The sequence below is a fragment of the Tribolium castaneum genome, chromosome 1 (genome assembly GCF_031307605.1).
Source record: "Tribolium castaneum strain GA2 chromosome 1, icTriCast1.1, whole genome shotgun sequence".
In the NCBI taxonomy this organism is placed as follows: domain Eukaryota; kingdom Metazoa; phylum Arthropoda; class Insecta; order Coleoptera; family Tenebrionidae; genus Tribolium; species Tribolium castaneum.
Genome location: NC_087394.1, coordinates 1,636,925 through 1,664,723, shown reverse-complemented (window position 1 = coordinate 1,664,723; position 27,799 = coordinate 1,636,925). Strand labels below are relative to the sequence as shown.

The 27,799-nt window shown below is 29.2% G+C and overlaps 3 protein-coding genes across 15 annotated transcripts in view; 1 reads left to right on the top strand and 2 right to left on the bottom strand.

Moving 5' to 3' along the window:
* Positions 1 to 69: 69 nt before the first annotated feature.
* LOC135267919 (magnesium-dependent phosphatase 1-like) lies at positions 70 to 1,722 on the bottom strand. The gene is made up of 4 exons (XM_064359849.1): positions 1,566 to 1,722; positions 1,450 to 1,507; positions 1,178 to 1,399; positions 70 to 397 (listed from the first exon to the last, which is right to left on the bottom strand). The coding sequence occupies exons 1-4, from the start codon at positions 1,612 to 1,614 to the stop codon at positions 220 to 222; spliced, it is 507 nt and encodes a 168-aa protein (XP_064215919.1). The 5' UTR covers positions 1,615 to 1,722; the 3' UTR covers positions 70 to 219.
* A 138-nt stretch (positions 1,723 to 1,860) lies between these two features.
* On the top strand, positions 1,861 to 26,328 carry LOC655595 (uncharacterized protein). Of its 2 annotated transcripts, none has more exons than XM_064359847.1 (17): positions 1,861 to 2,041; positions 2,103 to 2,195; positions 2,246 to 2,363; positions 2,412 to 2,646; positions 6,124 to 6,339; positions 6,403 to 6,594; positions 9,662 to 9,788; positions 9,938 to 10,126; positions 10,204 to 10,352; positions 10,405 to 10,655; positions 12,474 to 13,189; positions 15,431 to 15,573; positions 15,630 to 15,798; positions 15,854 to 16,078; positions 18,330 to 18,539; positions 20,245 to 20,524; positions 25,798 to 26,328. In XM_064359847.1, the coding sequence occupies exons 2-17, from the start codon at positions 2,133 to 2,135 to the stop codon at positions 26,001 to 26,003; spliced, it is 3,489 nt and encodes a 1,162-aa protein (XP_064215917.1). In that variant the 5' UTR covers positions 1,861 to 2,041; positions 2,103 to 2,132; the 3' UTR covers positions 26,004 to 26,328. The 2 variants fall into 2 exon arrangements, with proteins under 2 accessions (XP_064215917.1, XP_064215916.1); XM_064359846.1 differs by having other exon boundaries at positions 9,938 to 10,129.
* Positions 26,329 to 26,860: 532 nt separating this feature from the next.
* Mical (Molecule interacting with CasL) overlaps positions 26,861 to 27,799 on the bottom strand; it is a 90,713-nt gene continuing 89,774 nt past the window's right edge. For 10 of the 12 annotated variants that reach the window (XM_064359814.1, XM_064359818.1, XM_064359812.1 and 7 more), the window contains 2 exons: positions 27,683 to 27,797; positions 26,861 to 27,279 (listed from right to left, as the gene is read on the bottom strand). In XM_064359814.1, the coding sequence (XP_064215884.1) occupies positions 27,192 to 27,279; positions 27,683 to 27,797 (203 nt within the window). In that variant the 3' untranslated portion in view covers positions 26,861 to 27,191. The remainder of the gene's footprint in view (positions 27,280 to 27,682; positions 27,798 to 27,799) is intronic. The other 2 variants (XM_064359820.1, XM_064359822.1) reach the window with 1 other exon arrangement.

The window sequence follows — 27,799 nt, the reverse complement described above, 5'->3', positions numbered from 1 at the left end:
ACGCCCAAAATATTTAAAGGTCAATTGGAGTTTTTTTGAAATCGCTGGGACATAAGAAAAAATAAAACATGATGGAACATAATTTATTTCATAAATAAAACTGAATTCAAGAAATTAACAAAAGTAGAAACAATTGTACACTTTATTCTAGTGATTGGTGCAAAACTAACACACACTGAACCAACTGATTATTATTATTATAAAAATATTTTCTTCACTTTACTTTCGTTTAGATTGTTTAGAGAACTGCTCTATAGCATCATCGACCACTTTGCGCGAAATCCCGTTTTGGACAAGGATTGAAAGCACTCCCAGTTTAGTCACGTCTCTGATATTCCGGCTTTCGTCGTCAAAGAAAATCATTTCGCTGTATTCCACATCGAACTTATTTTTTATCCTGAAAAAAAAAAAATAAAATAAACAACACCAATTATTCGTACATCACTCTAAAACAATTTTTTATATAGGCCTTGCTCTTGGAGTAAAAAATAATGTATAAAAAAGCACACTCACAAAACAGTGCATAGTCAGAAACGCGCATTGACAGAAGAATTCACAACTAGAAACTAGATATTTTATTTAATGCTTTAGAGATCTATAAATGAATAGTTGTTTTTTACTTTATTCATTCGTTATTATAAGGGTGATTAAGACATTAAACTAAGTTAGCAGTTTCTATAACAAAAAAATGCGCCTTTTTCACGAGGTATAGGTCTTCAAAGTTAGGTTTTTAAGTTAAATTTTTTGCTTTTCAAATTATATTTTCTATAAGCAAATTTGACAATAAATGAAAAGAAAAGAGCAACTAAATACTAAGGAAAAAAAACAAAAAAATCACAAAATAAAAAACGCTTGATACAAAAATGTTCTGTCATTAAAGTATTTTACAATAATACAAAAAGAAAAGAAATGGCACAAAAACATAGCAAATTGCGTAATTTATAAAAATCGACAAAATTATTGAAGAAAAACGAACTTTAGCGTCCTCTATTTTTTAAATGGTGCAACTTGGTATCCTTATTTTTTAATACATCCTGTATTTTTCATAAATGTCCATTTGGTTACCTTGGTTACTACCAGTTGCCATGGTTACCAAACATGTTTGGAAGCCTACTACACTTAATTATGAATTAATTACATTTTTGTTATTGATTTTATTAATAAATTATCTCCTCACCTCGTGATGTGTTTGGTTTTCACCCCTGGAAAGATTTCCAAATGCGAGAAATACTTAGTCCACCCGAACAGATCCAATAATTGTCGGGCCCCCTCGACCTCGCTGGTACGAGACGCCACTGCTAAGATATAACCTTCAAGATACAATTCCTGTAAAAGTTCTGGAACGTCATTATAATATTGGATTTTACTTCCAAATTGGTCTATGACGCAACCGTCGTTCCTACAACACACACAATTAGCGCAAAAAACGCCACAAAATGAACATTTTACGTTTTACGAAAGGGGGGAATGACATGTGTGTCAACCCAGAACGGCCAAAGTGTGTAATCTGAAAGACGTTTTTACGTTAGAATCGCTCACCTACAACAAAACACACAGTTACTGACCTAAATCAAACACGAGTATTTTTGGTTTCACTTCGATAACATTGGCCATTTGGACGCTTTCTAGCACAATAATAAAATAATCACACGAACTAGAACAATCCAAACAAATCACTAAATGACACAATTGGCAGCACTGCCTATTGGGGTTTTTTGCGATCGCGTCCAAAAACCATCAACAAAAAACGCGAAAAGGGTATCAAATGTTGCAAAAACGTGCCATTCGCCCGTAAATAATTGTTCAAAGTTGGGTAAAACCCCCAATTTGATTGCGGGAGTTTAGGGCTTGGCGCCGTTTTGGGGACTTTGGTGATGGCGTCCTGGCCTCAGTAGGTCCGTCATTTTGATGTGCGAGGTGTGTTTTTGTGAAAAAAACCCTTTAAAGGCGATTTTTGCGGCTAGATTTGCGTTTAGGGCTGCGCTCGCATCGAATCGCCCCGTTTGGTTGGCCTAGATGTTGTGAAAATAGCAACTTTCAGGTAGTACAACCCACCTGAACTCGCTCGAATTCCTGAGCAATTAATCGGTTTTAATGCGTAGTTGTTGAAGAATCACCCACTGGACACCAAAATGATTGTTCTGACGGTGAAGACGCTCGATTCCCAGAATCACACCTTCACGGTGGACGATGATGTGAGTACTTTTACCTGAACCCAGTTTGCTTGAACTTGTGTTGTAATCAGATCACCGTGGAGCAATTCAAGACAAAAATCGCTGATACTGTTAACATCCCGGCCGAAACGCAGCGCATTATCTACTGTGGACGTGTGTTGCAAGACGAGGCCAAGTTGGGGGATTATGGTGAGTGTGAGTTGGTTTGTCAGCAAGGGGGCTCATGTTGGGGTTTAGATGTCAACGGGAAAGTGGTGCACTTGGTGCAGAGGCCGCCCCCGAGTCAGAACCCACCGACCACGCGGGCCGCGTCCCCACAGCCCCCTCGAAGGGGTTTCCGGGGCTTTGATACTGAAAACACCATGTATTTGGGGTCCATGGCGTTTCCATCGAACTTGATGGAGTCCCAGGGGATTGTGCCTCCGCCCCCGACGCATAGTTTGGCTGGGAGTCGGCTCAATGTGGCCAGAAGGTGATTTTTAGTTTAATACAATAAAAAATTATTATTATTATTATCAAGCTATCAGGAACATAGTTTGATTTAACATTGCATTAATTAATCAAAAAATACAGTCCAGAATCAAATATACAACATATTTTTGGTCCTCCGGGCCGGATACTGGAGGCAACCATTACTGCAATAAAATTACGTAAATACTACATTATTTTATTTTTTTGTGATTTTTTTAAACCTTGCTGAATTTCGATGCAATTTCCTATAAAAACATACTTATTGCACAGGAAACTTAAAGTTTTAATTTCGTTTTTTTTTGTTTTATCTTAGTTATTTCGTTAAAATGAGGCCAAATTAATTTAAAAATGAGTGTTTTTGAAGTAAATACTAAGCGTGTCTTTTGATAATAGCATCAAATTGTTTTTATTTTTATTTTTTTGTGTGTTACATATTTCTTTAAATTAAAATACAGCGACAAAACAAAACCAAAAATGTTGAAATCATGATTTATTATGAAATTTTTAGTTTCTGTATGTGATTTTGTTAAAGTAGACTGAAATCTCTAAATTAGGACAATAATGATTATAGAATTACGCATTTTTTGTTCTTTTCGTGCGTTTTTATTAATCTTTTCCAGTATCTAAAACAGACTGAAAAAAAAATGGTATTTTTAGCCAGAAATGCTGCTATTATTTCGCAAAATTTTGTTAAAAATAAGCTGAAAATGACAAAGTTAAGTTGGTTTCAATGGAATTGTCTAAAAAATTCTGAAATTGACATGATTTTGTTTGTGTCGCTCGGTTTTAGTTGATTTTTGATTGAAATTTCGTCAGAAAATTTACCGTAAAAACATTCTGTAGAAAATTGTAAACTCTTTCAAATTTCAAGTTAAATTTACAGTTTTTTGTGACGTTTTGCCTTAAAAAAATGGACCAAAAAACAAAGTTTGATTTAAAAAAATTACATTTTTTTTTTTTTGAAGCTTTTTAACGTACACGATTTTCTCTCGAAACTTTGTAAGAAATAAGTCAGAAAATCAATAAATGATATTTCAAAATCGTGGTTTTGTTTTCAAAAAATCTCAAAATTCTGTTGAAAATGATACCATTCTATTTTTTTTTCCGTGTATTTAACACGTTAATCAGTTAAAACATAATTCTTTTCCAAAATTGCGTTAAAAATGTACAAATTTAGTAAAAAATTGTGTTAAATTTGTCTTTTTACAGTGGTTATGTACGTTTTTGAAGTAAAGACCAAGTTTTTTTTAACTTCATTACCAAATAAACAAAAAACTTTTTATTTTCATTAGAAATTTTGCTGAATAATTATATTATTTTTTGTATTTTTTGAACGTTTTTCAGAGAGAAACGCTATTATTTCGCGAAATTTTCTAAAAAACAAACTGAAAATCGCAAGATTTACGTTATTTTTGCTTTTTTTATTATTATTTATACAAATTATGATAAAAATGTTCGAAAACTCTCGAATTATTTGTTCCAAAATAATATAATTTTATTCGTTTCTGTTGATTTTATTTATTTTTGATCGAGATTTAAAAAAAAATACCGAAAAAACAAAATTTGTTAGAAAATTGTGTTATTTTTATCTTTTTCAAAGTCTAAACATGTTTAAAAGCCAAATTTTTAGTTTTTTTATGATGTCTTGCTTGATCAGACCGAAAAATCACCAAATCGATTAAAAAAACCCTGATTTTGCCTTTTTCACGCGTTTCTCTCAAAATTTGGTAAAAAATAATCCACAAAAATAAATAAATTATTTCAAAAATAGAGATTGTGTTTTGAAAAATCACCATATACAGTGTTTAAACATGTGTTTTATAAAAAAAAAACAACAAACAAACAAAAAACTTGGTTTGTCAGTTATTTTCTATGCAATTATTTATTTATATAGTCCAAACTTTTCTTAAGCTGACCAAAAAATCATCAAGTTGGGACAATATAGTTAATTGTTTTTGAGTTTTTTCCGAGCGTTTTTCAACCAGAAACTTAATTTATTTCGCAAGATTTTGTTAAAACAGCCGCAAATGACAAGACTTAAAGTAAAAACTACAAAATTTTACAAAAAATATCGGAAAAACTTCATTTTTAATTTTTTTGCCATATCTTGTAATAACATTTTACTGGTTTGTTTTTTCAAGGTTATTTGAAAAATGAAAAATTCGTAAATATTTTCTGTGTTTTCATCTCGAGGTTATTGTGATTATTCAACGCCAAAAACGGTAAAAACATAAAAAAATACTGAAATAACTGTTTCAATAAAAAACAAAATTTGATTAAAAAAAATTACATTATTTTTTCTTTTTTGAAGCGTTTTAACGTACACGATTTTATTTCGAAATTTTGTAAGAAATAAGTCAGAAAATCAATAAATGATATTTCAAAATCGTGGTTTTGTTTTAAAAAAATCTCAAAATTCTGTTGAAAATTATAGCATTCTTTTTTTTTTCGTGTATTTAACACGTTAATCAGTTAAAACACAATTATTTTCCAAAATTGCGCTAAAAATGGCTCAAAAATGTACAAATTTAGTGAAAAATTGTGTTAAAAATTGTGCTGAAAATCGCATGATTTATGTTATTTTTGCTTTTTTATTATTATTTAAATAAAGACATTATGATAAAAATGTCCGAAAACTCTCGAATTATTTGTTCCAAAATAATATAATTTTATTCGTTTCTGTTGATTCTATTTATTTTTGATCGAAATTAAAAAAAAATGTATCGAAAAAACAAAATTTGTTAGAAAATTGTGTTATTTTTACCTTTTTCAAAGTCTAAACATGTTTTAAAACCAATTTTTAGTTTTTTTATGATGCCCTGCTTGATCAGACCGAAAAATCACCAAATCAAATAAAAAAAACCTTGATTTTGCCTTTTTCACGCGTTTCTCTCAAAATTTGGTAAAAAATAATCCACAAAAATAAATAAATATTCAAAAAATAGAGATTGTGTTTTGAAAAATCACCATATACAGTGTTTAAACATGTGTTTTATAAAAAAATCACCAAACAAACAAAAAACTTGGTTTGTCAGTTATTTTCTATGCAATTATTTATTCATATAGTCCAAACTTTTCTTAAGCTGACCAAAAAATCATCAAGTTGGGACAATATAGTTAATTGTTTTTGAGTTTTTTCCCAGCGTTTTTCAACCAGAAACTTAATTTATTTCGCAAGATTTTGTTAAAACAGCTGCAAATGACAAGACTTAAAGTAAAAACTACAAAATTTTACAAAAAATATCGGAAAAACTTCATTTTTCATTTTTTTGCCATATCTTGTAATAACATTTTACTGGTTTGTTTTTTCAAGGTTATTTGAAAAATGAAAAATTCGTAAATATTTTCTGTGTTTTCATCTCGAGGTTATTGTGATTATTCAACGCCAGAAACGATAAAAACATAAAAAAATCCTGAAATAACTGTTTCAATAAAAAATCTGAAATTTTGTTTAATTTACCAATTATTTTTTCTCAAGGATGTTGCGACGTGCCGAGGCCGTTATAAGCCTCCTAGAAAACCCCTCAGCCCGTCCTAACGAACAGGCAACGTCTGAAGAACAACAAGAAGAAGAAGTGACTCCAATTATTGAAGCTCGTGTTATAGTTCCTCCTGGTAACAGTGATTCAATCGACGAGGCTATGGTTTTATCGGCTGTCCAAAACACACTATTCGATGCCGCTTCGGGCTCTATGTAATAATTGATTTGAATTAATAATATTTGTTGTTTTTTGCGACGAAATTATGTTCAATTTAGACCAATGGCAGCCGAAGTTACCATAGATGGAAGTGGGAGTTCACAGAATTCTTCTGAAACACCACCTGCTGAAAGATCGGCGTCGTCAACACCTGAAGAAGCTGCGCCGACGCCGACAACGTCCACGACGGCCTCGGAAGGAACCAGTGGAGAGCAGAGGAATGGAGGAGTTAGTGCCAGAACGTTGGCAGAGTGAGTTTTTTTTTTTTGGAAAATTTGTTCTTTAATTAAACGGAAATGTGAATGTTTTAATATTATGATTGATAAAAAATAAAATATTTACTATAGTCGAAATTAAAAAAATGCAGCCTACTATGTAATTTCAAATTACTTTTTTTTGTTTTTTTTAGTCACTTTTTCACTTTTTTTAACACTAAAACAGGAATATGTAAAATCACGGAAAAATATCCAAAATAAAAAATGTTAAACGCATTAGTTTTATTTTTGATTTTATGACATGAATAAAGAGATAATAAAAAAAATTAAATATAGACTATAGCAGGAAGTTGAATTAAAAAAAATAAATCCAAAAAAGAAACATGACTTAAGAACGAAAATAATAAAGAAAAAAATAACTATCTAGGTAAACTTAGAAAAAATATCAAGTTGAGAAAATACGTAACACAAAAAAACAAAATAAAAACAGGTAAAAAATAAAATATGTACAGTCGAACTTTGCTAAGTCGGATAATATAAGAAATAATAAAAAAAATCTATTCTATATGTAATTGTATGTAAAACCACGGAAAATATCCAAAATAAAAAATGTTGAACGCATTTTTTTTATTTTTTATTTTATGACATGAATAAAGAAACAATCAAAAAATACACTGTAGCAGAAAGTTGAATTAAAAAAAATTAATCCAAAAAAGAAACATGACCTAAGAACGAAAATAATAAAGAAAAAATAACTGTCTAGGTAAAATTAGAAAAAATATAATGTTGAAAAAATATGTAACCCAAGAAAACAAAATAAAAACAGGTAAAAAATAAAATAGATACAGTCGAACTTTGCTGTCGGATGATATAAGAAATAATAAAAAAATCAATTCTATATGTAATTGTATGTAAAATCACGGAAAAATATCTAAAATAAAAAAATGTTAAACGCATTATTTTTATTTTTGATTTCATGACATGAATAAAGAAAATCAAAAAAATAAACTATAGCAAAAAATTTAATAAAAAAATTTAAATCCAAAAAAAACACGACCTAAGAACGAAAGTAATAAAGAAAAAATAACTATCTAGGTGAAATTAGAAAAAATATAAAGATGAGGAAATATGTAACACAAGAAAACAAAATAAAAACAGGTAAAAAATAAAATATGTACAGTCGAACTTTGCTGTCGGATGATATAAGAAATAATAAAAAAAATCTATTCTATATGTAATTGTATGCAAAACCACGGAAAAATATCCAAAACAAAAAATGTTAAACGCATTATTTTTATTTTTGATTTCATGACATGAATAAAGAAAATCAAAAAAATAAACTATAGCAGAAAATTTAATAAAAAAATTTTAATCCAAAAAAGAAACATGATCTAAGAACGAAAATAATAAAGAAAAAATAACTATTTAGGTAAAATTAGAAAAAATCTAGAGTTGAGGAAATATGTAACACAAGAAAACAAAATAAAAACAGGTAAAAAATAAAATATGTACAGTCGAACTTTGCTGTCGGATGATATAAGAAATAATAAAAAAATCTATTCTTTATGTAATTGTATGCAAAACCACGGAAAAATATCCAAAACAAAAAATGTTAAACGCATTATTTTTATTTTTTATTTCATGACATGAATAAAGAAAATCAAAAAAATAAACTATAGCAGAAAGTTTAATAAAAAAAAATAAATCCAAAAAAGAAACACGACCTAAGAACGAAAATAATAAAGAAAAAATAACTATCTAGGCAAAATTAGAAAAAACATAAAATTGAGAAAGTATGTAACACAAGAAAACAAAATAAAAACAGGTAAAAAGTAAAATATATACAGTCTAACTTTGCTAAGTCGGATGATATAAGAAATAATAAAAAAAATCATTTCTATATGTAATTAATTGTATGTAAAATCACGGAAAAATATCCAAAATAAAAAATGTTAAACGCATTATTTTTATTTTTGATTTCATGACATGAATAAAGAAATAATCAAAAAAATAAAAAATGAACTATAGCAGAAAGTTTAATAAAAAAATTTAAATCCAAAAAAAACATGACCTAAGAACGAAAATAATAAAGAAAAAATAACTATTTAGGTAAAAGTAGTAAAAGTATAATCTTGAAAAAATATCTAACACAAGAAAACATAAAATAAAAATAGGTAAAAAATAAAATATGTACTACAGGGGAATTTTGATAAGTCGGATGATTGAAAAAATATTAAAAAAATTGCAGCCTACTATTTAATATCCAGTCATTCTTTTTTTTTGTGAACAATATGTATTTTGTGTTTTTTTTTCAATAAAAATTTTCGATAATTCGGACTTGGAGTGTAATATAAAAATATAAAAGGAAGAATAAAAGAAGTAATTGGGGATTTAAGGCAGAAAATTGAAAAGAAAAGTGTAAAAAAATAAAAGAAGAAACAACTAAGTGAAATTACAAAAAATAGAAAATAAAGATGAAACAATTAAAGTATTTTTTGAAAAGAAAAGATTAATAAACAAAAAATTAGAAAAAAAAACAGCTACAAAAAATAACGAATTGAATGAAATATACAAAAAAAAAGAGATTATGTCGGTAATTCAGGACTTAAAGATTAAAAACAAACAACAAAAAGGGAAAAATAAGATGGAGTATTAAATAATTAATATTAAAAACTCTTAGTTTAATACTTTTAGAAGTCTTAATATTGGTACTACAAGCTAATTCACTCGTGATAATTTTAATAAAAGAAGAAAAGAAGTTGGCAATTTTGGTTTTTATTTTTAATGATCAAAAAATCTTCTAAGCAAATTTAGAGACAATTTATACACAAAAAAGTGATGAAAATCTAAAATACAAAATAATTATTACGAATAAAACAGGAAGCAATTAAATATTTTAGGAAGAAATTTATAATTTTAAAACGAAAATAACTAAATTTAAAGAAAAAATAAACAAATTAATGTTCTTGAATTATTTGAATGGTTTTTAATTTCTAGTTTTAATTTGCTAATTTTTATTTTACCAAAGAACGGACGTTTTATTTTATTGTCTAATAATTGATGTCGATAAGGCAGTTTTCTACTTGCTTTGTGATGTGTTCAGGAACGCTTCTCGAACGTCTGAAATGGCCGAACTTTTGACAACTTTAAATCAACTTCAAACCCGCTTTGCACCATTTTTGGAACGCTATCGCCATTTCATGGTCGAGGACCCCATTATTCCCCAGGAGGTGAGTTAAAAAACAAATTAGTAATTACAGTTTTCTGTAATGGCACAACTTTATTGCATTGGTATGACTGTATTAACAGTACGACCATGTCGATAAACGTTTCATATTTTGTAAAACTTTGTAAATAATCAAAAAATTGTTAACTTTAGAACGTGCGTCAGACCCAAGCGATGCTAACCCGTGTCTCGGAAGTCCTTCACTTCCTAGGCCACGCCTACCACTCGCTCAGCGACATTATAATTCGTGTACGGACACCACCGCCCCGCCCACTTCTCTGTCGTCCAATCCTAATCCAGCATTCGGCCGTAGTTCAAGCCGGAATACCGATTCAAGTCGAGGTAGTAAGTAACCGGAATAATTTAATTGGCGGATTTTGTGATATTTGATGTTTTTATTTTTTTTAAACAACGTAAAGGCACAATTCAATTTGTCGGAACGTCCCAACAACACGTCAACAACGACAAGCAGTGCTGCCACCACAACAACAACCGAAACTTCAACGAATGCTGGCGATGGAGGGGCGCGGGCTACGCTCTCAGCCCCCCAACCGTCTGTCAATTTTAGGTAATTTGTTTGTTGTCTACAATTGGGCGAAAAATTTTAATTTTTTTTTTAGGGGATTCCCCTTTATCCCAGCCGCCTCGATGCGAGTCCAGTCGTTTCCGATTGAAGTTCGGACGACTGCTAGACCTGTCAATGTTGTGCACAGCACGCAAAGAACTCAAAATAATAATAATAATAATACAGTGGGGGCGTCCGAAAATAGGACTCCGCCCACCACAACCCCGCCCACGACTAGCTCCACCTTTAATATGCCAAACTTGAATAATTCAAGTGTTGAGTTTTTCATGGAAGTGACACCTGAAGGTAAATTATTTATTTATTTTTCAGGTTTTTTCTTTTATTTTCAAGTGAAACATTTGATTTGTTCGACGTTATTTTTTGCTTTTTTATAGCATTTAACAAAGTAACTAAAATACTTTTTAAATTGAAAAGTAAATCTATCAATAAATAAATGAATGAATAAATACGACAAAATAAAACAAGAAAATAAAAAAAAGCAGAAAAAATGTTCGAAAAAAAAAATCTTTTTCGACCGTTAAACTAACTAGATTTTTTTATAACTGGCTGAAAATTTACAACATTCAGCTAGAAGGACTTTTTTTTGCTTTTTGCTTTTTGCAAAAATAAATAAGAAAAAGAAACACAACAATAAAATAACAAAAAACAAAAGCAATGTTCGAAAAAAAGTAACGAAAATATTTCGTTCGTTAAAACTAACTTGAAACTTAAAAATTCGTTTTTTTTTTCGATAGATTTTTTAAAAATTGGCTGAAAACTACAAAATTCGGCCAAAAAGAAGTTATTTGTTGCTATTTTCGGGCGTTCAAGCCCGCTTCTGATCAAAAAACGGACTTTTTTTGTGAGATTTTAATAAAACGAGCTGAAAAATTACCAAATTTTTATAAAAAAAATAATAAAATAAATTAGGTACAAATTTTGACATAAATAAATAATTTTTTAAACAGAAAAGTAAATAAATAAATGAATAAATAATTAAATGAAATGAACGAATTCTACTAAACTAAAAATAAGAAAAATAAAAAAAAAATACAGAAAATAAAACAAGAAAATAGCAACACCATTAAAATATTTCGGGCGTTAAAAGTAACTTTTTCGTTTTCAGGCGTTTGAGTAAATTTTTTGCCTAGATTTTTTTAAAATTGGCTGAAAACTTACAAAATTCCGCTAAAAACTGCTTTTTTTTGGGCGTTTAAAAACATTTTTAAGAAAACAAACCTTTACGTTTCTCGAAAAATTAACGAATTTGTTGAAAACATTAAATTATTGTGCTATTGTGCCTTTTGAGCGTTTAACCACATTTGTAATCTCAAAACTATTTTGTTTTTGTGGGAATTTGCTAAAATTTGCAGAAGAATAAAAAAAAATTCTAAATTTTTTTTTCCCAGAAAATTTTGATACAAATGAATTAATAAAAAATGATGAAAATTGAAAATTGAAAACTCGTTTTTTTGCTATTTTTGCTAAAATTGCATGAAAATTTAAAAAATCACCTAATATGTGTCTGATTTTGATAAATTTTTCTGGGTAAATAAATAAACAATTTTTTTTCTTGAATTTTTTGTTTTGATAATTTTAATAAAAATAATACGTAAAAATACCAAATTTGCTAGAAAATAGATATTTTATCACATTATTAGTATTCTCTTCAAATGTTAAAGTACATTTTGAAGCTGAAACTATTTTGTTTTAGTCAAATTTTTTTTGAATTGACCTAGAAATTAAAAAAGTAAGTCTGGTAATGGTATTTTTTTGCCTCTTTTTGGCATTTGAGTACATTTCTGAGCAAAAAAAGCTAACTTATTGCTTCGACTTTTTCTATTTCTTTCGCGAGATTTTGACCAAATTAGCCGAAAAATTACCAAAAACTTAATCGATATGTTTTTTTTTAAATTGACGTTACTTGTTTTTTTAAGTCATTCACTTTTTCTCCTAAAAATTAATTCTTTTGCAAGATTTTACTAAAGCAATACGAAAAAACACATATTTAGGTTTGTTTTGTTGAAAATAAACTAATTTTTAAGCGTTTAGGCCTCTTTTCAAGCTAAAAACTATTTAGTTTTTGTGAAAATTAATACAGTGATATAATTTTTTTCTCTGTAGTTTTGCAGGGAACTTTAAACGGCCCCCCACCCGAATTTCTCCAATCTCTTGTACAAATGGCTGGTCAGATAATGAATCGCATTACCACAACCGCCCCCACTTCTGATACCAACACAACAACAACAACTTCCCCCACCTCAAACACTGACTCCGCCCAATCGAGTCAAGCCACGCCCTCGCAACAAACCGCATCCGGTCAAAATTCACAAGCCCGTGGCAACACCCAAACCAATCCAACCACAGCCACACATACGCGTTCAACGCCCCGCCCACATGTTCATCTCGCCCAGCAGGCGATGCAAGGCGGCTTTGATCCATTCCTACCGTGTAATTCGCATCACGTGACACACAGAAGGCGGGCACAACAAGCCACGGCCACGCCCACTGTTAGACAACAGCAAGGGAGCCAAGCAACGGAAGGTGGGGAAGAAGGCGGGGAACAGAGGGATAGAGAAAGGGCGGCGTCACAAAATTTACATAGTTTGTTTGATGAGATTTATTCGACGTTACGGACGGCGTATAGGAGACGAAGGGAGGGGAATAATGCGACAGGAGGCGGGGCTAGAAGTGAAGGACAGTCGGAGGGGAGTGGCGAAGAGGCGAGTGGGTCGACGGGACAAGCGACAGGGAGTGGTTTAGGATTTGGGGGCGGGGCTACAGCGGGGACGTTGCCGCCTTCCCTAGCCAACTTGCTGCCGAATTTGCAAAGTACTTTTGTAAGTAAATAATCAATTTAAAGTAAAAAAAAACAATAGAAAAGAACGAAATAGGTAAAAAAATCGTGGGTTAAGCCGAAAAATTAACAAATTCGGTAATTTTTTTTAACCTTTTTTATTTTTTTTAATTGGTAAAAATGTATTGGTAAAAATTTATTTTTTTCCCTGAGAGTTTGTGTTTTAAGGACTTCTAACTACATTTTCAAGCTGTTCAAAATTTTGTTTTCGATAGACTGCCAAAATTGGCTCAAAAAGTAACAAATTCTTACAAAAGCACGTTATTTTTGCCCATTTAAAACATTTAGGTACGTTTTTGAGTAAAAAAGACTAATTTATTCACGAGATTTTAATAAAAAAAGGCGGAAAGTTACCAGATAATGTAAAAAAATAATGTTTTTTTTTGTTTTTAAGTTAAAAACTGATTTTTTCGCAGTAGATTTAGTCAAAATTGGTTGAAAAAATTTTCACTTTTTTCTTGGACAGTTCACTAAACTGACTTCAGTTTGTTGAAAGCAGGATTATTTTGCGTTATCTTAATAAAATATTTAAAAAAATCACATAATTAAGTACGTTTCGGAGCACAAAGTGAAATTCTTAGCAAAATTTTCCCAAAATTTTCCTAAAATTGATCCAAAACGAACACTTTTTGAGTAGAAAAGTCATGTTTTTCGCTGTAATTTTGATTTTTATCATGAAATTTAGGCAAATTTGTAGAAAATTTACCAAATTAAAAAAAAATTGTTGCTTTAGGTAAGTAGTGTTTTAATAAAAACTTGTTTTTTGTAGAATTTTTCTAAAACAGGCCGAGAAATTATTAAAAAAAATGTTACTTTTGCCTCTTTTAGGCATTTAACTACGTTCTGAGCGAAAAATTACTTTTTTTGCTGAAACACATTATTTTGCTTTTTGGAGAGATTTTTCTAAAATTGGCTTAAAGTAACAAATTCAGTTGTTTTTTTTGCTTCTTTCTGACTTTGAAACTGTTTTCGTTGACTTTTATTTTTTTTAACGAGATTTTGATAAAATTTACATAATTTGGTAAAAAAAAACGATATTGTTATTACACTGTTCGAGCGTTTATGCACGTTTTTAAATAAACTTTTTTTTGTTAACCTTTGAATTAAATTTTTTTTCGCGAGATTTTAAGAAAACAAGGCGGAAAATGACCTGATTTTATTACAAATAATGTTTTTTTCCGGTGGTTTAACCTTGTTTTCAAGCTCAAAACTGTTTTTTTTTCACTGTTATTTGGAGATTTTGTTAAATAAAGCTGACTTGATTTTATTAAAAACTGTAATTTTTACCAAATTATTTTAAAAATTTACTAATTTAAGTACGTTTCTGAACAAAAAACTTACATTTTCCGCGAAGTTTTACCAAAATTTGTCCCCTTTGAGCGATTTAAACATTTTCTACTTTAAAAATTGCCTTTTTTTTCGAAGAATTTCCAAATTTGGAAAAAAATGTTATTTCACCTTTTTCGGGGTAAAAACGTGTTGAATTTGCTATAATTATTCGAAAAATTGTCAAATTAAGCGAAAAATGTTTTTTTCCTGCTTAACGAGCACGTTTATGTACGTTTGTGTACCAAAAAAAAAATCAATTTTTTATGAGATATTTTACATTTTTCGAAAGTTTAAGACGTTTTTGAGTTAATGCTTAAATTTTTATCAATAGTTTTTGCTAAAATTGATCGGAAAATTACCAAAATATGTTTTTTGAACATTTAGCTTCGTTTTTTAAAGCAAAAAATTTTTTTGTTAAAATTTACCAATAAATCACGAAATTTGGTAAAGAAATGTTATTATTGTTTTGTTTGGGCACGTGTTTTTGGTTGAAAAAAATCTACATTGTCAAGCCAAAAATTCGCTATTTTTTTACTTTTACCTGAAGATTCTATGAAAAATTAAACACTTCATTTTTTTGAGCCTCTAAGTACGTTTTTGTTCCTTTTTGGGAGCAATTTCGATCAAATTGTAAATAAGTTAGAAATTACTTAATTTTTGCATTTCTTAGACTCATTTTCGGATTAAAAATTCATTAAAAAAAACTCATATTTTTCGCGGGATTTTACTAAAATTGACCGAAAAATTAAAAAAAATATTTGTATAAAAACGCCTTAGGTTAAGTTTCTGATCAATTAGTTAAGTTGGCATTATTGAGTTGTCACAGCCAGTATTGCCAACCTAAATTCAAAATCAGTGGCCACTTTGATTCGAATTTAATTGAGTTATTTTTTAGGCGAACTTACCCAACATGTTACAAGGCCCAACAATTGCCGATATTTTGCAACAATTACCACTTGACGAATCATCACAGGAAAATCCTGGTGAAAGTATAATCACTGATTTGATAATGTTACTGTCACGTAACTTGACTATAGTGTAAGTAAAAAATTAATTAAAAAAAAATCGTATTTTTTAATGGAATTTTTTATCAGTGATATGATTACACTAAACACTGGAAATTTCGAGCCGTTAAATCGAGTCACCAACGAAATTCAACAATTTTTCACGACCAGAGTCCTGGACGGTTCGAATTCTCCACAAGCTGTGAATGCAGGTGTTGATAGATTTATTAATGAAATGCAGCCGTTTTTCCAGAATTTTGTAAGTTTTTTTCCCAGTTAAATTTTTCTTATTAACTTTTTTTTTTCATAAATAGAGTCGATTAAGAGTTAACGACGATATAGATATTGTTAGGTCTGTGGAGACGCTTTTTAGAAGAAGACTGCCTGATATAATCACAACTGCAACAAATTTAAATTCGTCAAATATGCGAACTTTAGTCGACCAGTGTTTAACTTTGGCGAAAATGATGTGTGCATTGACCTTAACAGCAAGTGCCAATGGACAACAAGGGGTCGAAGAGACGTTCCAGCAAATTATCGTAAGTATTTTTTACTATTTTCAGTGAAAAATTAATTTTTTCGACAAAAGATGAATTGAACTTGTAAGCGTGTTTTTGCTAAGAAATTATTTTTTCGCTTGATTTCACTCGAATTAGTTCGTTCTCGTTCCAGAAACTCTTTGTTGTTGTAACAATTTTTTCAAAATTACGTCCAAATTGACGTAATTTTTGTTTCTTTTTTTATTTTCTCATATCAAAAACTGGGCATGTAATAATATATTTTTTTAAATGAAATAAACTTATTTAGATTGGAAATAGTCTTTTAAAATTCACAAATTCACGTATAAAATGTTGTTTTTGCTTTTTTTTAACAATTAACGCACGTTTTTGAAAAATTCGGACAGTTTTTTGTCATTTTTTGAGTTTTGAAGCACGTTTCTTATTTCTTATATTTACTGAAACAAGCCCAAAAATCAGCATTTTATGTATTTTAGTCTTTTAGTTCACCAGATTTTACTTTTTGAAAATAAAAAATTTTTTTCGAGATTTTTTTGAAAATTTGCAAAATATTTGTTAAGATTTTTGTTGTTGTGAGCCTTTAAAACTGTTTTAAAAGTTTAAAACTTTATGACTTAAAAACTTAAATCATATATTCGGTCAGAAATCAGTTCTTTTTTACTTTTTTTGGGCCTGCGAATAATTTTTTAAACATTTATACATCTTCTTGAACGGTATTTTTCTCACTTTTTTTGGAAGATTTTGCTAATATTATCAGACTTCGGTCACAAATTACATGAAATTTCTGAGTGTTTAACAAAAACCTTGATCATTTTTCGAGATTTTGCATTTTTTTTACTAATATTTGCTAAAACAACAATCCCAAAAATCAGCATTTTTGAAACACATTTATTTCACCAGATTTTATTTTTTTTACTTTTCGAAAAAAAAAGTTCTTTTTGTCTGTTGCAAGCATTAAAAACTGTTTTAAGAGTTAAAAACTTTATAATATAAAAACTGAAATAATATATTCGGGCAAAAAACATTTGTTTTTTTTACTTTTTTTGGGCTTGCGAATAATTTTTTAAACATTCAAGCATGTTCTTGAATGATATTTTACTCACATTTTTGGAAGATTTTGCTAATATATTATCTAACGTTGGTGACAAATTACATGAAACATGAAAATTACGATATTTTTGTCTCTTAAGAGCATTTAAAACTGTTTTAAAAATTAAAAATTAAATTATTTTCCTTAGATTTCACTTACATTTCGAGTCGAAAAAAGACCGAAGTCGTAGATCTAAAATCATTTAGGTTATTTTTGCCTTTTTTTAAATAGGTTAATTTGACTTTACTGTTTTTTCCTAGTATTTGCTTTTTCGTAGGTTTAAGCGAGAACTGATCGAAAAATTCAGTTTATAAAAATAAATTATTTAAAAATCATTATTGTCGTAATTTTTTCTTTTTCGAACATTTTCAGTTTGTTTTTGTTTTTATTTATTTACTTTTTTAGTGGCCTAAAAATCACAAACTCATTTCGAAAATGATATTATTTACCTTCTTTAGATGTTTAAACACGTTTTTAAACAATAATTTGTATTTTTTTGTTAGATTTAAGTTTATTTCCCACAGCTTTCTAAAAAAAACTAACATTAATTTGTATCAAAAATAATGTAATTCATGACTTTTTGAGCTGAAAGCTCCCTTTTTCGAGTTTCTAAACATGTTCTTGAACAATCATTCATTCTGTTTGTTTGTTTTTGTTAAAATAAACCAAAAAACACCTCGTTTTGGTCATTTTTTTAAATTCAATGGTTCTTTTTTATTTTGCCTAAACAGAGGTGCAAAAAATTTTTGTATTTTTTTCTTTATGTATCTTTGTCTTTTGCTCTGAACTATCTATTTCACAAGATTTTGTCTAAATATGCTGAAAAATTTGTTTCAAGCATTCCGAGTTTGTATTAAACCTAAAAAATATTTCCAAAAATAGCTTTAATCATTTATTTTTGCAAAATCATAAATTAGGTTGAAAACAACGATTTTTTTCTTTAAACGTTTTAAATCCGGTTTTTCTTTCGACCAAAAAAAAAACAATTTTTATGTCTATAATACTACAAAACTATATTTTTTTGATAAAAACTAATTCATTGTGTCAGATTTGACCGAAATTTAGAACAAGAGTGAAGTTAGCTGTGTTTTTCCTAAGCTTTTTGGCTCATTTTTTACCCAAAAAATCCTTTTTTTTTTCACTTTTTTTACTTTTAAGCCCGTTTTTTTTTGTAATTTTTAGACTTCATACATGCAAGGCATTCCAACAGAACTCCAAAATTGGACAATGATCACTAGTTGTGCGAATCTCCATCACTTTATGGCAAATTTAGGAATTGATCGAAGTGAAGTTGAACCATATATTGTAAGAAGTACAGACGTCCCAATGGCCACACCTCCCGACCCGACTGTACAAAATGAAGTTAGGAATAATACAACACAAGAAGTTGAGGTACATACTAATTTTTTTCTCCTAAAATTATTTGGTTTTTTTTCTATAGCAGATGTTAAACTCTTTCGAGAGTTTAGATAAAATGTTTAAATTTATTTAATTGAAATAAATTTGCAAAAAAATGTATTATACACGACGGTAAAGATTGTGTATATTATACAGGGTGGTCCAGCCCAGCTCTCGTCTTCTGTAGCTCAGCTGTTATTAAAGTTGGAGTTTTGATATTTTGTAGATGTTATTTACACTCTAGGACACATTTCAGGAAAATATTTTTGATTATAAAGAGTGTCTCAAAAAAAGTATGACGTCATAATAATCATAAGCTCATTGGCTTCTTACATGTCACTAAAATATTTTTCAAATCAGTTCAGGGATTACTGTTTAAAAAAATAATAACCAAAAAAAACCTGTCACCTTTAGTTTTAAAAATCACTAAAAAATAGAAACAGTGCTTTTTTGACGACGTTATTACTATGTGAGTGTTAAACAAGGTTTAACAGACTTATTAAGTAAGTTTGATTGACTTGGATTACTACAGGGTGTTTACAATTTATTTCCAATTTTTTTAAATCTTAATGCTTTTTATTTTGCTTATTTCAAATGGCAACCCCTGTGTATTTTTATAACGTTTGATGCAGAATTAAAAAACGAACATTTTTTCTTATTACAACCCTAACGTAAATTTTAAAACATTCGGAGTTATTTACAAAAAACTTGTTTTTGTCTGTTATTTTATTAACAAATTTAATGAATAAAAATCGAAGATGGCTCCAACCCCCTTTATTTTTATATCATTCGATGCGGAATTAAAAAAGCAACATTTTTTGTTATCACAACCATATTGCATATCCTAACACTTTCGGAGTTATTTCCCAAAAACTTTAACCATGTTCGACTTTTAATTATCATTGAGAGAATGAGTTTTTAGCAAATAATTCCGAATGTGTTAGGATTTGCAACAGGGTTGTGATAATAAAAAAAATTTCTTTTTTAATTCTGCATCGATTGGCATAAAAAGGAACGGTGTTGAAATCACCTTCGATGTGTTCATTAAAATTGTCATTAAAATACTTGACAAAACAAGTTTTTATCAAATAACTCCGAATCTACTAGGATTTAAGTTAGTGTTGTAATATAAAAAGTTGTTCGCTTTTTAATTCTGCATCGAATGGTATAAAAATAAAAAAGGGTTGCCATTTAAAATAAACAAAATAAAAAGCTCTAAAGTTTTAAAAGTTTGGAAATAAATTATAAACACCCTGTAGTAATCCAAATCAATCGAACTCAACTAATAAGTCTATTAGACCTTGTTGAACACGTATCTAGTAAGAATGTCATCGAAAAACCACTGTTTCTATTTTTTAGTGATTTTTCAAACTAAAGATGTAAAACAGATTTTTTTGGTTTTTATTTTTTTTTAACATTAACCCCAGAACCGATTTGAACAAGTTTTTAGGGACATGTAAGAAGCTAAAAATGTAAAATAATATTATGCCATTAAAAAAATATATTATTATGGCGTCATACTTTTTTGGGACACTCTGTATAGTCAAAAATATTTTCCTGAAATGTGTCCTAGAGTATAAATAACATTTAGAAAATATCAAAATAACTGAGCTACAGAAGACGGGAGCTGAGCTGGACCACCCTGTAGATAAACAATTTCTTTACCGTCTTGTATAATCAATAATTATTTTTCCTCCAGAGTATGGAACTAGATGAAGCTGAGGCCACTGTTGAGTTGCCACCTCTATCACTAAGTGATGATAGTGAACCTGTTCCAAATATAGTCCTAGGTTCGGAACCTTGGCACAGTCAAGTACCAGAAGATTGGGTTCCAATTATTACAAGAGATGTGCAAAGACAAAGACGCCAAAATACACAACCACCATTCAGTGATGCTTATTTATCAGGAATGCCAACAAAACGGCGTAAAATTGTCAATAGTACGAAGCCGCAAGGAAGTCTTCCTCAAGTTATTGCAGGTTTGTAGTAAAATTTTTATGTAAAACATTTAAAAAATAAACAACAAAAATTAACATACTCTAGGTAAAAACAAAAAAAATCTGTAGTTTTTGAGCTAAAATTATGTTTTTTCGAAATGTTTTGTAAAAATTTCTCAAAAATAAGTGACTCAGAAATTACTTTTGCAAATAAATTATTTTTCAATTATTTATAGGACACTCTGTATATTAACCCATGCATAAACTTAAATTAGTTTAAAGAGTATACAGGGTGTTTTAAAATATTTTAAGTCGATTTTGCTTGAAATAACTTGCTTATTTTTTGATAATATTTTTTTGAAATCTTGGAACAAAAGTTACCAAAATAAGTCAAAAATTTAAATGCGATTATTTTGACTAATTTCGTTCAAATACTTGTTTAAAGTAAGTCGAAAAATTTTGTCTTTTTTTTTGGTTTTCCAAAATTGTACTTTTACGCAAACTTTTTCAAAAATCAACGGAAAAATCACTAAATTGCTTTGAAAAATACATTATTTTAACTTTACATTTTCAGTTAAAGTTGCAATTTAGTCTAAAAATACAATAATTCAGCAAATTTTCGTCAAATAATACCCAAAAAATTAGCGATTTGTCTCAATTCGTTCGTTTGAGAACTTTTTTTTGTAAAAATTTATTAAAGCGGACCGAAAAATCAATAAATTGGATGAAAAATGATATGTTTTACTGTTTTTGTAAATTATTTAGCACGTTTTTGGTCTAAAAACGCAATTATTCAGTAAAGTTTCGTCAAAAATACTCAAAAAATTTGCGATTTCTTTCAAATTTAGTTTAAAAAACATTGAAATTTTTGTATTTTTCGTGCGTTTGAGAACTTTATTGAGATAAAAGCGAAATTTTTACGAAAAAAAACGCAAATATTCAGCAAAGTTTTCGTCCAAAATAAACCAAAAAATTACCGATTTGTCTCAAAATTTGTTCAAAAATGTAGAAATTTTAGCATTTTTCGAGCGTTTGAGAACTTTATTGAGATAAAAGCGAAATTTTTACGAAAAAAACGCAAATATTCAGCAAAGTTTTCGTACAAAATAATCCAAAAAATTACAGATTTGTCTCAACATTTGTTCAAAAACGTAGAAATTTTTGCATTTTTCGAGCGTTTGAGAACTTTATTGAGATAAAAGCGCAATTTTTACGAAAAAACGCAAATATTCAGCAAAGTTTTCGTACAAAATAATCCAAAAAATTACCGATTTGGCTCAAAATTTGTTCAAAAACGTAGAAATTTTTGCATTTTTCGAGCGTTTGAGAACTTTATTGAGATAAAAGCGCAATTTTTACGAAAAAAAACGCAAATATTCTGCAAAGTTTTCGTACAAAATAATCCAAAAAATTACAGATTTGTCTCAACATTTGTTCAAAAACGTAGAAATTTTAGCATTTTTCGAGCGTTTGAGAACTTTATTGAGATAAAAGCGAAATTTTTACGAAAAAAACGCAAATATTCAGCAAAGATTTCGTCCAAAATAATCCAAAAAATTACCGATTTGGCTCAAAATTTGTTCAAAAACGTAAAAATTTTTGCATTTTTCGAGCGTTTGAGAACTTTATTGAGATAAAAGCGCAATTTTTACGAAAAAAAACGCAAATATTCTGCAAAGTTTTCGTACAAAATAATCCAAAAAATTACAGATTTGTCTCAACATTTGTTCAAAAACGTAGAAATTTTTGCATTTTTCGAGCGTTTGAGAACTTTATTGAGATAAAAGCGAAATTTTTACGAAAAAAACGCAAATATTCAGCAAAGATTTCGTCCAAAATAATCCAAAAAATTACCGATTTGGCTCAAAATTTGTTCAAAAACGTAGAAATTTTTGCATTTTTCGAGCGTTTGAGAACTTTATTGAGATAAAAGCGCAATTTTTACGAAAAAAAACGCAAATATTCTGCAAAGTTTTCGTACAAAATAATCCAAAAAATTACAGATTTGTCTCAACATTTGTTCAAAAACGTAGAAATTTTTGCATTTTTCGTGCGTTTGAGAACTTTATTGAGATAAAAGCGAAATTTTTACGAAAAAACGCAAATATTCAGCAATGTTTTCGTCCAAAATAATCCAAAAAATTACCGATTTGTCTCAAAATTTGTTCAAAAATGTAGAAATTTTTGCATTTTTCGTGCGTTTGAGAACTTCATTGAGATAAAAGCGCAATTTTTACGAAAAAACGCAAATATTCAGCAAAGTTTTCGTACAAAATAATCCAAAAAATTACAGATTTGTCTCAACATTTGTTCAAAAACGTAGAAATTTTAGCATTTTTCGAGCGTTTGAGAACTTTATTGAGATAAAAGCGAAATTTTTACGAAAAAAACGCAAATATTCAGCAAAGTTTTCGTCCAAAATAATCCAAAAAATTACCGATTTGTCTCAAAATTTGTTCAAAAACGTAGAAATTTTAGCATTTTTCGAGCGTTTGAGAACTTTATTGAGATAAAAGCGAAATTTTTACGAAAAAACGCAAATATTCAGCAAAGTTTTCGTCCAAAATAATCCAAAAAATTACCGATTTGTCTCAAAATTTGTTCAAAAATGTAGAAATTTTTGCATTTTTCGTGCGTTTGAGAACTTCATTGAGATAAAAGCGCAATTTTTACGAAAAAACGCAAATATTCAGCAAAGTTTTCGTACAAAATAATCCAAAAAATTACAGATTTGTCTCAACATTTGTTCAAAAACGTAGAAATTTTAGCATTTTTCGAGCGTTTGAGAACTTTATTGAGATAAAAGCGAAATTTTTACGAAAAAACGCAAATATTCAGCAATGTTTTCGTCCAAAATAAACCAAAAAATTACCGATTTGGCTCAAAATTTGTTCAAAAACGTAGAAATTTTAGCATTTTTCGAGCGTTTGAGAACTTTATTGAGATAAAAGCGAAATTTTTACGAAAAAACGCAAATATTCAGCAATGTTTTCGTCCAAAATAATCCAAAAAATTACCGATTTGTCTCAAAATTTGTTCAAAAATGTAGAAATTTTTGCATTTTTCGTGCGTTTGAGAACTTCATTGAGATAAAAGCGCAATTTTTACGAAAAAACGCAAATATTCAGCAAAGTTTTCGTACAAAATAATCCAAAAAATTACAGATTTGTCTCAACATTTGTTCAAAAACGTAGAAATTTTAGCATTTTTCGAGCGTTTGAGAACTTTATTGAGATAAAAGCGAAATTTTTACGAAAAAAACGCAAATATTCAGCAAAGTTTTCGTCCAAAATAAACCAAAAAATTACCGATTTGGCTCAAAATTTGTTCAAAAACGTAGAAATTTTAGCATTTTTCGAGCGTTTGAGAACTTCATTGAGATAAAAGCGCAATTTTTACGAAAAAACGCAAATATTCTGCAAAGTTTTCGTACAAAATAATCCAAAAAATTACAGATTTGTCTCAACATTTGTTCAAAAACGTAGAAATTTTAGCATTTTTCGAGCGTTTGAGAACTTTATTGAGATAAAAGCGAAATTTTTACGAAAAAAACGCAAATATTCAGCAAAGTTTTCGTCCAAAATAAACCAAAAAATTACCGATTTGGCTCAAAATTTGTTCAAAAACGTAGAAATTTTAGCATTTTTCGAGCGTTTGAGAACTTTATTGAGATAAAAGCGAAATTTTTACGAAAAAACGCAAATATTCAGCAATGTTTTCGTCCAAAATAATCCAAAAAATTACCGATTTGTCTCAAAATTTGTTCAAAAATGTAGAAATTTTAGCATTTTTCGAGCGTTTGAGAACTTTATTGAGATAAAAGCGAAATTTTTACGAAAAAAAACGCAAATATTCAGCAAAGTTTTCGTACAAAATAATCCAAAAAATTACAGATTTGTCTCAACATTTGTTCAAAAACGTAGAAATTTTAGCATTTTTCGAGCGTTTGAGAACTTTATTGAGATAAAAGCGAAATTTTTACGAAAAAAAACGCAAATATTCTGCAAAGTTTTCGTCCAAAATAAACCAAAAAATTACCGATTTGTCTCAAAATTTGTTCAAAAACGTAGAAATTTTAGCATTTTTCGAGCGTTTGAGAACTTTATTGAGATAAAAGCGAAATTTTTACGAAAAAAACGCAAATATTCAGCAAAGTTTTCGTACAAAATAATCCAAAAAATTACAGATTTGTCTCAACATTTGTTCAAAAACGTAGAAATTTTAGCATTTTTCGAGCGTTTGAGAACTTTATTGAGATAAAAGCGAAATTTTTACGAAAAAAAACGCAAATATTCTGCAAAGTTTTCGTCCAAAATAAACCAAAAAATTACCGATTTGTCTCAAAATTTGTTCAAAAACGTAGAAATTTTAGCATTTTTCGAGCGTTTGAGAACTTTATTGAGATAAAAGCGAAATTTTTACGAAAAAAACGCAAATATTCAGCAAAGTTTTCGTACAAAATAATCCAAAAAATTACAGATTTGTCTCAACATTTGTTCAAAAACGTAGAAATTTTAGCATTTTTCGAGCGTTTGAGAACTTTATTGAGATAAAAGCGAAATTTTTACGAAAAAAAACGCAAATATTCTGCAAAGTTTTCGTACAAAATAATCCAAAAAATTACAGATTTGTCTCAACATTTGTTCAAAAACGTAGAAATTTTAGCATTTTTCGAGCGTTTGAGAACTTTATTGAGATAAAAGCGAAATTTTTACGAAAAAAAACGCAAATATTCTGCAAAGTTTTCGTACAAAATAATCCAAAAAATTACAGATTTGTCTCAACATTTGTTCAAAAACGTAGAAATTTTTGCATTTTTCGAGCGTTTGAGAATTTTATTGAGATAAAAGCGCAATTTTTACGAAAAAACGCAAATATTCAGCAAAGTTTTCGTCCAAAATAAACCAAAAAATTACCGATTTGTCTCAACATTTGTTCAGAAACGTAGAAATTTTAGCATTTTTCGAGCGTTTGAGAACTTTATTGAGATAAAAACGCAATTTTTACGAAAAAAAACGCAAATATTCAGCAAAGTTTTCGTCCAAAATAAACCAAAAAATTGCCGATTTGTCTCAAAATTTGTTCAAAAAACGTAGAAATTTTTACATTTTTCGAGTGTTTGAGCACTTTATTGAGGTAAAGTTATTGAAAATTTTTTGCGAAATTTTGGTAAATCGATCAATTAATTAATATTGTATTATTCTTGCGAAATTGTCATTATTTCGGTGTTAATTTGAAAAGTTTTTCTTTCAAAAACGCAATTATTTTCTTTGATCTTGTAAATAATTTTGCAAAAATGTGTTTGTTTTTGTTAGAGAGTGTAAGACGTGCCGTAACAGTGACCGGCTTATCGTCAGTGGCACCAGTGGAGGCGGTGTCCCAGGGGGCTGGGGAATCCCTGGACGTCCAAGCTGCCTATCGCAGTTTGCTCAGGACAACGGTCCAATCAGCGCTCAGAGATAACGAAGACTTCACACCGGAACGGTTTCCAAACGCTTCGACTTATTTCAAGACACAGTAATGTTATTATATTCGATTAAATAATATAGTCTCACTTAACCGTTGTATTATCCTATTATTATTACTATCATCACTGTAAAACTACTGGTTGTTATTTAAATAGTTTTCGTTTTTTTTTTGTTTCGTGGGTTTTTTCAAATTAAGGTTTCATTTCGTTCCAACATCCAGTTGTAATAATTTATTGTTCAGCTATAGATGATCTAGACTTGTATTTTTTTTAAACGATGTGTTACGTGATAGTGATGGAACTGTGCTTATGATACTATTTTACTTTGTTCTGAAACATTTGTAATGTTAGAAGATTGAATAAAACATAATTCACGCCAGATGTTTTTTTTTAATATTGGTTTGCTGTGATCCTGGTCCGAAGAAACTTTTAAAATTTTGCGAAAATTTTAAATTGGAATCTGTATCAAAAGGCAAAGAGGTCTTTAGAGTTAAAAATCTCTTGTCGTTCCTGTGATCCTGGTCCGAAGAGAATTTTCAAATTTTGCAAAAATTTAAAATTGGAATCTGTATCAGGATCATATGAAGGCAAGGAGGTCTTTGGAGCTAAAGATCTCCTTGCGTTTCTGTGATCCTGGTCCGAAGAATATTTTTAAATTTTGCGAAAATTTAAAATTAGAATCTGTATCAGGATCATATGAAGGCTAGGAGGTCTTTAGAGCTAAAGATCTCTTCGCGTTCCTGTGATCCTGGTCCGAAAATTATTTTTAAATTTTGCAAAAATTTAAAATTAGAATCTGTATCAGGATCATATGAAGGCAAAGAGGTCTTAAAGACCTTAAAGACAAAGTAGATCACTGCATTTTAATTTTTTTTAATATGGGAAAGGTTTTCGAAATCAGGCTCAAGCTATGAAGTATAAAAGCATTTATTCACACAAAGACAACACTTATAATGCATTCACAAAATAATATCCCTTTGTACAGTACTTTACAATTCCTTATTAAAAAATACAATTCACAATCACAATGATGTTTTTTAAACCTTAGTCACTTAAAATCCTAACTACAACAAAAGACTAGTCGTTAACGTGATTTAGCTGAAATGGACGTTAATAATTGAAACAAAAAGTGTAAACAATTGAAAGAACACATGAAAAACGCGTTACCCTGACTACCCTAACACAATCGTTCTGATAAGTGATGTTAAATCCGAAAAAAAATTAAATTGTTTTACAAAGCGGTTACTTTTCGGGGGTTTTCCTAATCGGAGTTAAACGCAAACCTTTCGCTAACACTTGCTCCTCAAAATCGCGGTCTTCATTCGAATACCTGTAAGAACAACTGCGATAAAAACTTAGTTATTTTTTTCCCTAAATAAATAAATTTCGGATCACAGTGGCCATGATTTGTTAACACTGCCACTTTGATCCGAAATAATTGAAACACAACATGCCTTACCTATTCTACAAGCTTGCAGCAAGGAGAATAGGTGATTGTACTAAATAATCTACAAGTAAAAAAATAAAAATTGCGTGCAGGTGTGTTATAGAAAGCAACGAAAAAACAAAAATTAAATTAATCAAGAGAAAAAAACAAAGTTGAAAGTCCCCAATGCACAAGACAACTCCATAGAACGTAAAGCAGAAGCAAACATGCAAGAATTGAGATTCGAAGTTGTTGAAGTGGCCGTTTTTTGATGGACCCTTGTTGAGGAGGTTTTAAAGGTAAGCACCTTAATCTGTCCTCTTCCAAAAGGGCGATAAGAGAGTCACGTTTTGCCACAATGTCCATCATTTCTTTTATTATGCTGCTTTCGATGTCCACATCTTGGCCCGTTTTCTCCTCGGCT

Bases quoted from the DNA above. Each gene is read 5' to 3' on its own strand.
- LOC135267919 (XM_064359849.1), bottom strand. From the start codon at position 1,614: ATGGCCAATGTTATCGAAGTGAAACCAAAAATACTCGTGTTTGATTTA. The intron at 1,508-1,565 runs GTCAGTAACTGT...AACGTCTTTCAG, and splicing joins AATACTCGTGTTTGATTTAG to ATTACACACTTTGGCCGTTC. The intron at 398-1,177 runs GTGAGGAGATAA...TTTTTTTTTCAG, and splicing joins AAAACCAAACACATCACGAG to GATAAAAAATAAGTTCGATG.
- LOC655595 (XM_064359846.1), top strand. From the start codon at position 2,133: ATGATTGTTCTGACGGTGAAGACGCTCGATTCCCAGAATCACACCTTC. The intron at 2,364-2,411 runs GTGAGTGTGAGT...GTTGGGGTTTAG, and splicing joins GGCCAAGTTGGGGGATTATG to ATGTCAACGGGAAAGTGGTG. The intron at 18,540-20,244 runs GTACATACTAAT...TTTTTCCTCCAG, and splicing joins ATACAACACAAGAAGTTGAG to AGTATGGAACTAGATGAAGC.